Source organism: Nematolebias whitei, chromosome 13, assembly GCF_014905685.2.
Source record: "Nematolebias whitei isolate Nwh7 chromosome 13, NemWhi1, whole genome shotgun sequence".
In the NCBI taxonomy this organism is placed as follows: domain Eukaryota; kingdom Metazoa; phylum Chordata; class Actinopteri; order Cyprinodontiformes; family Rivulidae; genus Nematolebias; species Nematolebias whitei.
The window spans coordinates 5,275,904-5,285,890 of NC_056510.1; the positions used below are offsets into that span (position 1 = coordinate 5,275,904).

The 9,987-nt window shown below is 44.6% G+C and overlaps 1 protein-coding gene across 16 annotated transcripts in view; it reads left to right on the forward strand.

The window, feature by feature from the left end:
• The window catches only part of ttn.2 (titin, tandem duplicate 2), a 202,703-nt gene that overhangs the window by 59,963 nt on the left and 132,753 nt on the right, over window positions 1-9,987 (forward strand). For 14 of the 16 annotated variants that reach the window (XM_037686800.1, XM_037686801.1, XM_037686803.1 and 11 more), the window contains 25 exons: window positions 338-616; window positions 1,076-1,357; window positions 1,533-1,811; window positions 1,928-2,215; window positions 2,321-2,608; window positions 2,689-2,979; window positions 3,096-3,383; window positions 3,532-3,642; window positions 3,719-4,004; window positions 4,090-4,273; window positions 4,348-4,431; window positions 4,583-4,850; window positions 4,984-5,244; window positions 5,563-5,772; window positions 5,869-5,946; window positions 6,040-6,066; window positions 6,667-6,723; window positions 6,811-6,855; window positions 7,060-7,107; window positions 7,569-7,625; window positions 7,884-7,955; window positions 9,193-9,252; window positions 9,374-9,454; window positions 9,570-9,641; window positions 9,843-9,960. In XM_037686800.1, the coding sequence (XP_037542728.1) occupies window positions 338-616; window positions 1,076-1,357; window positions 1,533-1,811; window positions 1,928-2,215; window positions 2,321-2,608; window positions 2,689-2,979; window positions 3,096-3,383; window positions 3,532-3,642; window positions 3,719-4,004; window positions 4,090-4,273; window positions 4,348-4,431; window positions 4,583-4,850; window positions 4,984-5,244; window positions 5,563-5,772; window positions 5,869-5,946; window positions 6,040-6,066; window positions 6,667-6,723; window positions 6,811-6,855; window positions 7,060-7,107; window positions 7,569-7,625; window positions 7,884-7,955; window positions 9,193-9,252; window positions 9,374-9,454; window positions 9,570-9,641; window positions 9,843-9,960 (4,114 nt within the window). The remainder of the gene's footprint in view (window positions 1-337; window positions 617-1,075; window positions 1,358-1,532; window positions 1,812-1,927; window positions 2,216-2,320; window positions 2,609-2,688; window positions 2,980-3,095; window positions 3,384-3,531; window positions 3,643-3,718; window positions 4,005-4,089; window positions 4,274-4,347; window positions 4,432-4,582; window positions 4,851-4,983; window positions 5,245-5,562; window positions 5,773-5,868; window positions 5,947-6,039; window positions 6,067-6,666; window positions 6,724-6,810; window positions 6,856-7,059; window positions 7,108-7,568; window positions 7,626-7,883; window positions 7,956-9,192; window positions 9,253-9,373; window positions 9,455-9,569; window positions 9,642-9,842; window positions 9,961-9,987) is intronic. The other 2 variants (XM_037686804.1, XM_037686805.1) reach the window with 2 other exon arrangements.

Here is a 9,987-nt window from a genome sequence, read left to right on the forward strand (position 1 = left end):
TACTGACGAACACCTCCTGTTACTGACGAACACCTCCTGTTACTGACAAACACCTCCTGTTACTGACAAACACCTCCTGTTACTGACAAACACCTGTTACTGAAGAACACCTCCTGTTTCTGACGAACACCTCCTGGTACTGACGAACACCTCCTGTTACTGACAAACACCTCCTTTTTCTGACGAACACCTCCTGTTTCATCATCTCAGTCGTAGTGTATTCTTGTTTTTTTGTCTTGTAATTTTCTGATTTCAGGTTCAGGTTGTTTAGTTTGGTTCTGTTTAAATTCAACTCCCATCTTAACCCACCATGTTTGATTTCTGTGTTTACTCTCAGAACCTCCATCCTTCGTGGTTCCACTGCAGCCAATGGAGGCCATGCCCGGTTCTAACATGACCTTCTCAGCCATGGTGAAGGGCAGCACCCCCCTCACACTTAAGTGGTTCAGAGGAACCAAGGAAATCCTGCCAGGAAAGGACTGCAATTTCTCCTTGAAGGATAACCAAGTTACCCTGGAGCTTTTCAACGTGAACCGATCTCACACTGGAGAGTACACCTGCCAGATCATTAATGACGCCGGAAAGGAAAGCTGCGTTGCAAACCTCTCTGTCAAAGGTAAGTCAGACAGAAAATGGGGCTCTGTCAAAGGTTTGTCTGGAGGGAAACAGGGCTGTTGGTTCTGTCTGGGAAGCAGCTTAGATCCAAATACTTTGGTTTCACTTAGGTCTACGTCTTATTCTGTTCCTGGGGACTCTACAAGCAGAGTGAACATTTTTTTGGTGTGATAGGGAGCAATCAAAGCTTGGCTAGTCATGGTTGTAAGGGTGGTTGTAACAGTTTTAAAAAGTGCAGACAAGCTAAAACTGTAGAAATGTGTTCTGGTTTGTACCAAACTGTACTGGTACCTGTAGAACCTGTTAAATGCTACTGGTATACTGCTCTGTCTTTGGGCAGAAGGATTTTGAAAATAAATAAAAAATATATTTAAACAACATCAGTAATGAGATTGTCAAATGATTTTCTCATTTTACAGCAGAATTGAGACTAAAATGTTGTTTGTTTTTTGTGTCTCAGAGCCGGCAACCTTCTCTAAGAAGCTGAAGGACGTTTCAGTGGAAAAGGGAAAACCTTTGACCCTTGAATGTTCCTACACTGGGACCCCAAAGATCACAGTGAGCTGGTTCAAAGACGGCCAGCAGATCTTTGCTTCATACAGATACAACATCACCACAACAGAAAGCTCCTGCATCCTGGAGTGTCTCAGCACTGATGACAAGGAAGCTGCAGGAACGTACTGCTGCCAGGTGTCAAACGACGCTGGAAAAGACACAAGCGAGGCTGTTGTGTCTATCCTGGGTGAGTCTTGTTGATTTCTCTTTAAATGGTAGTCTGGACCCAAATGAGATTCATGCTGAATGCAACTGGTTCTAAAAAGGAATTATTAGTTTCTAATAAACCTCAGGAGGATGCTGCAGTATGTCTCTGATCAGTAAGTGCTATCACTGTCATGGGCTTGTTTTTTCATTAACAGAGTCACCATACTTCGTGGAATCTCTGGAACCCATGGAGGTGACAACAGGTGATGCTGTGTGCCTGAAGTGTCAAGTGGCGGGCACACCTGAGATCAAGGTGTCCTGGTTCAAGGCTGATGGTAAGGTCCGGTCCAGCCCTACCTGTAAGCTGGAGTACTCGAAAGGTGTGGCCTGTTTGAAGCTCAGCAAAGCCACCAAAGCTGACATCGGAGAGTACACCTGCAAGGCAGAGAACAAGATTGGCTCTGCCTCCTCCACTTGCAGACTCACTGTGTTAGGTAACATCTCGTTTTCCTTCACTCTACAATACTGTATGTTTTCCTTAATTCGGTATGATCTTTTCTGGTTTGGATCAAAATCTAATCACTTACTAATGAGTCTTTGCTTCCTTCAGAGGCCAAAACACCACCATCCTTCCCGAAGAAGATCACAAGCCTTCAGGAGACAAAGGGTCAGCCAGTCCGATTCGAGTGCCGTGTTGCTGGCTCATCACCCATTGAGGTATCATGGCTGAAAGACGGCGAGCCTCTGACTGAAGGAGGTGAGTTCTCCATGCTGTACGATGACAACACTGCTGGGCTGCAGATCGCCCATGGAGAAATGAGGCATTCAGGAGAATACACCTGTGTGGCCACCAACAGCGTGGGCTCAGCCTCCTGCAGAGCCAAACTTACCATGCAAGGTTGGTGCCCAAACCTAGTTCTCTTTGCTGACCTCAGAGGAGCTTCTGAATCTGTTGAAATGTTTCCATCTAAAAATTTCTTCTTGTCTCTTCATGACTCTGCAGAACCCAGATATGCACCGGTCTTGGACAGGAAGTTGTCCCCACTGGAGGTGACAGTGGGTGACACCATTGAACTGGAGTGTCACATGACTGGCTCTGCCCCTATTAAAGTCACATGGTCCAAAGACCATAAAGATATTCGCTCTGGTGGAAACTATAAGCTCAGCTGTGAAGGCAACACTCCCCACCTGAGCATTCTGAAGGCAGATAAATCTGACACTGGAAAATATTTCTGCCATGTTTCTAATGACATTGGGAAGGACTCGTGTTCGGCTGATATCACTGTTAAAGGTATTTAATCCAAGGTTTCTTCTAAAATCATCTGAAGGTGAAAAAAACAAAAACACTTCAATGTTTCTTTCTCCTCTCAGAGCGCAAAAATCCTCCAGTGTTTACCAAAAAGCCTTCAGAGCACATCGAGGATATGGAGGGCAAACTGGTGAAAATCGAGGGCCGAGTCACCGGATCTCAGCCCATGTCTGTCAGCTGGTTCAAAGACAACAAGGAGATCCTCACTTCAGACAAATATGACATCAGTTTTAAGAGCAACATGACAGTTCTGTGCATTAAGAGCAGCCAGGTGTCGGACAGCGGCCGGTATTCCTGCCAGGCCTCCAACGAAGCTGGAAGAACGTCCTGCGACATCACTGTGGGCATACTCGGTAGGTTTGAGGTTTAAAGGTCACTCAGGGTGATTGATTAGACGAAAAGAGTTTTTCTGCTTTGTCTTGACACTGGCAGAACCAGCTGAGATCTGTCTGTTTTATCTCCTCTGCAGACGCCAAGAAGCCTCCAGTGTTTGATGTTCCACTCAAACCAGTGGCTGTAGATGAAGGCGACCGGTTGAGCCTCAGGTGTCATGTGTGCGGATCTCCTCCTCTGAAGATCCAGTGGATGAAGGACAGGAGGGAGCTCACGTCAGCTGGCAGCACTAGAATCAGCTTCTCCGAGGGGACGGCCTGTGTGGAAATCAGCCCCGTCTCCAAACATGATGCCGGCGATTACCTCTGCAAGGCTACCAACGATGCTGGCAGCGAGTTCTGCAAGTCCAAAGTCACTGTCAAAGGTAAGATCTGAAATGTTTCTGAAGTGTCTGACAAATATGAATCTATGCTTTGTGCTTAGTTTAGACCTGAGTGTAATACAACTTATGTCCATGTTTGAGTATTTTATTGTTAGTGAAGGAGAAGTTGTCATATTTGGTTGTATTTCAGAGAAACCAGGAGCAGTTCCACCTCCTGCTGAAGCCCCAGCAGCCGCGCCGACCAAAAAACTGCAGAACCTGTTTTTCATAGAGGAGCCTAAAGCTGCGCACGTCACAGAGAGTAAGACCCTGAATATGGTGTGAAAACTTTTAAAACGTGTAGTTCCTGTTCTAACTGCCCCCTTGGCCATCCACAGAGGGAACTGCCACCTTCATTGCCAAGGTGGGTGGGGACCCCATCCCCAGTGTGAAATGGATGAAAGGAAAATGGCGGCAGCTCACGCACGGCGGCCGCATTTCCATTGAGCAGAAAGGTCAGGAAGCCAAGCTGGAGATCAAAGAGGTGACCAAGTCGGACTCGGGTCAGTACCGATGCGTTGCCTCCAATAGGCATGGAGAAATCGAATGCAGCACGGACATGCACGTGGACGATAAGAAAGTTGCGCCGCAGCTTGAAGGAGACCTCCGAGCCAAACTGAAGAAGTGGGTTCTTCAGACAAAAGACTCCAGGTTGTTCCTCAGCTGTAGTTTTCATCTTTCTAAACTCTTGATGTCTCGTTTTTTTCAGGACACCGTCAAAGCAGAAGAGTCCTCAGGAGGAGAAGGCCATCGACATTGTTGAGCTGCTGAGAAATGTTGACCCCAAAGAGTATGAGAAATATGCCAGAATGTACGGCATCACTGACTACAGAGGTCTGCTGCAGGCCATAGAGCAACTCAAGAAGGAGAAGGCTGAAGAAAGTGGAAGACCGGTGAGGCTCCGCCCAGTCTGCCCAGGCCTCCATGTCTGAGTTTGTCTGAGTAACACTGCTGTCGTTGTTGACAGGAAATGGAACGTGGAGACAGAGAGTCTGATGAGGACATGGCCCGACTGGTGGCCGACCTGCAGAAGAGGATGGAGAGGACAGAGGTCAGAAATAGTCCACGATTCAACCCAATCAGTTCATTGATTGATTGATTGATTGATTGATTGGGCTGTTCAGGTTTTCAAAAGTTAAAATGTCCATGCTTCTGTCAGTAACCTGAATCTCAGTCAAGTACTTGTCTTGTTCCTGTAATAGCCCGTCACTGTAGAGAAGGACATCTCCAACCAGTCTGTCTTCACCAATGAGGACGCGGTGTTCGAGTGCGAGATCAAGATCAACTACCCAGAGATCACACTGTCCTGGTACAAGGGCACACAGAAACTGGACAACGGTGACAAATACGACATCAGCATCAGTGGCGACCGCCACTTGCTCAGAATCAAGAATTGTCAGTCATTGGATCAGGGCAACTACCGAGTGGTGTGTGGACCACACATCTCCAGTGCTAAGCTCACCGTCACAGGTCGGTACCAAAGTTCTGCAGCTGCACCACACTTGTTAGATCCATCAGAACAAGACTGTTCATTAAAATCTGATCATTGGAGACCTGCCTAGTGATGTAAATACTCTGACCTCCCTCCTTGTTTGTGTTTCAGAGGTGGAGGTGGAGAGGCACCTGCAGGACACCTCGGGTAAGGACGGCCAGCCGTGCACGCTGTCTTGTCAGTTGTCCGTTCCTAATGTTCAGGCTCAGTGGTTTAAAAACGGCCTGCAGTTAGAGATGAAGGGCAGGTACTCATCTGAGGTGAAACACAAGGTCCAGAAGCTTCTGATCCGAGACTTGAAGCCCGAAGACCAGGGCACATACTCGTGCAGGTACCGGCACCTGGAGTCTTCGGCGGAGCTCAGGGTGGAAGGTTCGTACCTGGAAACCTTCCTGTAGACGTGCTGGATTACTAACCTCTTTGAACTCATTGAATTTCATCTCTTTTTTCACTTTCTTCTTGGACGTGTTCCCATTTTCTTAATACTTTTCACCATCATCTTGCCAAAATGGCTTCCATTGTCTCAGTTTTTGTCTTTTTACATCGACTCCATCGTCCCCCCAGCAGCCAGTCATCCTAATGACCTGTCAACCATCATCTGATGGTCATTTCTAACAGTGTGGATGTTGTGTTAGAGGAAATCTGACAGTTACGGCCACCTTTACCCACTCACATCTGTGTTTGTTTTAGCTGAACAAATTCATTTCACCAAACGCATCCACAACATCGAAGTCCATGAACGACAGTCGGCCTCCTTTGAGTGTGAGGTGTCCTTCGACAACGCAATTGTTTCGTGGTACAAAGACACCTGGGAACTGAAAGAAAGCCCTAAGTACAACTTCACAAGTGAGGGCCGAAGACATTTCATGGTCATCCGAAATGTGACCATCGAAGATGAAGGTGTGTAGCACCCCATAGAGGCCGCCTCAAAGCCCTGCAGATTGTCTCCTCTTGCTGTTCTCTGTGACCTGAGTGTTCATTACTAATCCCATGTAGGCGTATACTCAGTGATTGTGAGGTTGGAGCCCAAAGGAGAGGCTAAGAGCACAGCTGAGCTTTATTTATCTGCCAAAGGTACAGTTTTCAGTCAGGCCGAACCTTTTGTGCTTCTGTTCAGCTCCCGGCTGCTTCAGAGTTTTAACACAAACTTTATTTATTTTTTTACAGAAATCGAGTTAGCCATGGTGCCGACAGGTGAGTCTGCTAGTTTTATGAAACGTCTTCAATCAGCGGGGAGATGTTTGGAACAGCTTTTTAAATAACGCGTCAAAGTTTAGGAAATCTTTGCAGATATGTCCCCACCTCAGATCCACGGGTTAAGGTTTCGTAACAGTTGGGTACCAAACGGTTACCACTCGACTCGGACCCTGCAAGATCAAGATGTGCTTTATTTCTTAACATTACAAAGATAATGTGCTTTTGTGACCCATACTTATAAAACAGAGCCTGTGATGAAATAAATAAATTATGTTAAGGACCCAGGGTTCATAAACAGGCCTGAAAACAAACTGTTAAAAACATCTGTGTTTTCGGACTTTTACCTATTGTGTTAAAAAATAATTTAGATGTTTCAGATTTTAAAACATGAGTAAAATTATTAACAGAAAAACTGATCATTTGAGTTTGGCAATTTCATAAATCACTTGCGGACACTAAAAGACTACTTATTACAATTTCTAAAATAGTTTTTATCATTCTTCATAAATTGTACAAATTTTTCTTTATTGCATTAAATTCAGAGACAGATCTTTTTTTCAAGTGAAAAAGATTTTGATCATTTTGGATGTTCCGTAGATATCCCTGACTCCTCGGTTCAGAGGCCCGAGGTGCCCTCGTCAGTGGACATCCGAGGTAAGATCAGTTTTTTATCGGAGATTCCAATAAAAAAATGCCCCTTCTTGGATTTTACTGGAGCTAACGATCATTTGTCCTCTAAAGAATCTACTGAACTCTATCAGTTTGAAGAAAAGATCGAACAGAGAGGTATTTCTGTTTTTGTTTTTAGTCTTCAACCGAATAAAACACATCGACTAACAGAAGTTCACACAATTAAAGATTTATAGATAAAACACAATAAATAACCTCTGTATTATTCTGACGATGGACCGACTTGTTAACACGATTAAAACAAACAAAAAGTTTGCGTTTTCACAACGAGAACTCAACGTTTCTGTTCTTCTCCACAAGAATCGACCGACTATTCGTATCAGTATGAAGAGGAGGTGCAGCAGCAAGGTACAGCATCCTCTACGTCACCACCCAAACATCTCAGCACATCTGGATGAACAGCTGCTTTCAGACCTGAAATCAAGAACCAACAAGGATTGAAAACTTGACATTGTTTAACTCTTAAAGCCTGAATCCTAAACATTCAGATCTGTGAATCTGACTCGTTCATGGCTGTTTTTATGAGCTGATGATATCAGGATCATTAACGATCAGCTGATTGAAGCGTTTCACCCAGACTGCTTTCCATCCTCTTGTTTCTTTAGCTCCACATCTTTATTTGTTTGTTGTTAACATTCATCTTGCAGACCTTCAGTCTTGTTTTACATCTTTAAACTTTAATGTAACTGTGTGTGCTTCTAAGCAGTCAGAGTTTTATGGTTACATTAGGAAGACACAGCTCCTCTGGAGTGTCGGCTGTTGTGTTTGACGTGAATCTTCTGACCTTTCTGTGGTGGTTTCACCTTCAGTGGAGCTTCAGAGCTGGACAGAGAAGATGACGACTCAGCAGGTTTCTGAGATCCAAGGTATCTTTGATCCGTCTGACTGGTCCTCAACGTGTTTGTCTTTTCTTCACCTTCATTAACCTCTTTTTACTCTTTAACGCTGCTCTGGGGTCAGATTTGTTTCGGCTTCTCTAACTTTTTTTTTCAATTCTTCTACAAGTTTTACATCTAGCAGATATTTTTTACACCTTGCTTCTGATGTTGCAAAGGTTTCTCGACACCGTGACTGTTTTTTAGACCCTGATGATCATCTCTGTCTTGGTTCTTGGTGTGTTTCAGCTGCCAGAGTTGCCGTTGAGGAGAAGGTGGAGACCAAGAAAGCTGAACTGAGGGAGGAAATCCCGACTAAAGGTAAGAAGTAGCTGAACGTAACCAAGGAGCAGCTAAACGTCCTAATCTCAACTGTTCATCTGTTTTTTTCCATTTTTAGTTTTAGTCTTTTATCTGTAGATGTGAGATCAGGCATGAGTTCCTGAATGATGTTTGCAGACAGCATCCGTAGTGAGAGTAGGGAGCAGGTGGAAGGGAATCTGTAGAGGTGGAGGTATGTTCTGAGAGGGAGGCAGGTGGAGCAGTGAAGCTGTTAGATAGACATAAACATTAATGTCTGAAGCTGAGTGGAGATCCTGAAGTGCTTTTAACCTCCTAGGACCTGGCATCCACATATGTGGACAACATGGCATCCACATATGCAAAAGTTTGGGTCTTAGGTTAAGTTTCTGGGGTGGGGGGTTGGAGACAGTGGAAGAGGAGATGGAAGTGGGAAGAAGATGAAAACAACAAAGATAAAGACAAGTATGACAAGAAAGGAGATCAAGACTATAATGTCAGGCGATAAAGAAAAAGACGACAAAAACACAGAAGTTGGGAAAAAAAAACAATAAGGACAAATAGGACAAAAGAACTATGACATGGAAATGAAGACGACACCATAGACAGAAACGATGAGGAGAATGTGACCAAGGAGATGACAAAAATTTGACAGAGTCTTAAATAAGACAAATCCAGCTAAGAAAAATATGAACGTAAGAGATTTGAAGACTGGAAAGAAGTCATAGAAAAATACAACTACAACAAAAAAGACAAAAAGGACGAGAAAGACAACGACTAAGAAGATTAAGGAAACCGCCAAGATGAAGTCAGAAAAGACTAAAACAACAGTTTAAAAAATGGCAAAGACAGCAACTAAGATGAAAGCAACGAATCAGAGGGACAGCTCAGGTTCTTGAGGCGAGGCTGAGATGGTTTGGACATGCAGAGGAGAGACAATGGACATATTGGACAAAGGAAGTTGAATATTGAGCTGCCAGGTAGGAACAGAGAAAGTTGATTGATGGAGTGTTGGAGTGATAGAGGAGGATGCTGGGAGATGGAGGCAGATGATCCACTGAAGGTAGCAGCCCAGTGAAGATCTACATGTAGAGCAGATGGAGTTGTTGAGTACTCAGGTCTCTGAGAGTCTCCTCAGCAGAGTGATTTCTGTGTGGACTAACTGAGCTGCTGTTAAATGATCTGCTGCAGCTTCTTGTTCTGTATCTTCTGCTGTCATCTGGTTGCTAACATCAACGATGTCTTTGAAATCCCAAAGTGGAGCGGAAGTCGGAAGAGAAGCCGAGAGCAGCTGTGGAGGAGCCGACACCTCAGAGAGGTACCAACACGATCAGTGATGGGTCCATCTGTTGGTTCCTGGGTTTTGTTCTGCTAAAGTTTTTCTGTGTTCTTCAATGTTCCACACTCTGAATTATTTTATTTTATTTTATTTTTTACAGAACTGGAGGTCAGGGAGTCAGTGGAGAAAAAGGTTCCTGTAGTTTCAGTCCCAGAGAAGAAGGAAGCTGCAGCTCCTAAAGGTATCGTTGTCCTGCTGAACTTTTTCATATCCATGTCCGTGCCTTCACGGTTCTCACTGTGCTGGTCCAGTCCTAATTTGAGTTCTATGAGTTGGTTCTGTTTAACTGTGTCCAGAACCAGAGGAGGTGAAGAAGCCGCTCGTTGTTCCCACTCCGCCTGCAGAGAAACCTCAGCTGCCAACCAAAGGTTTGCATTTCCTGTCTGTGTTCAAAGATCTTCATCATAGAACCTTGTCTGGTTCTGTTTGGTTCTGTTTGGACTTTGTCGTGTCTGTTTTTCTGTTGGACTTCTGATAATCTTATTCTTCTTCAGTCTTTATCTTCACATTCTTTCAAGAACGTCTTCATGCTCTTTAGATGCTAACATCAGCTTATGTTTGTGTTGAAGATGAGCCCAAACCTCAGATTCCAGCAGAACCCAAAATGGTTGTGCCTGAAGCCAAGCCAAGAGCAGCACCAGAACCCAAACCTAAACCTGTTCCAACACCAAAGGCTGAGCCAGAACCCAAGACTAAACCTGCTCCAGCTCCAAA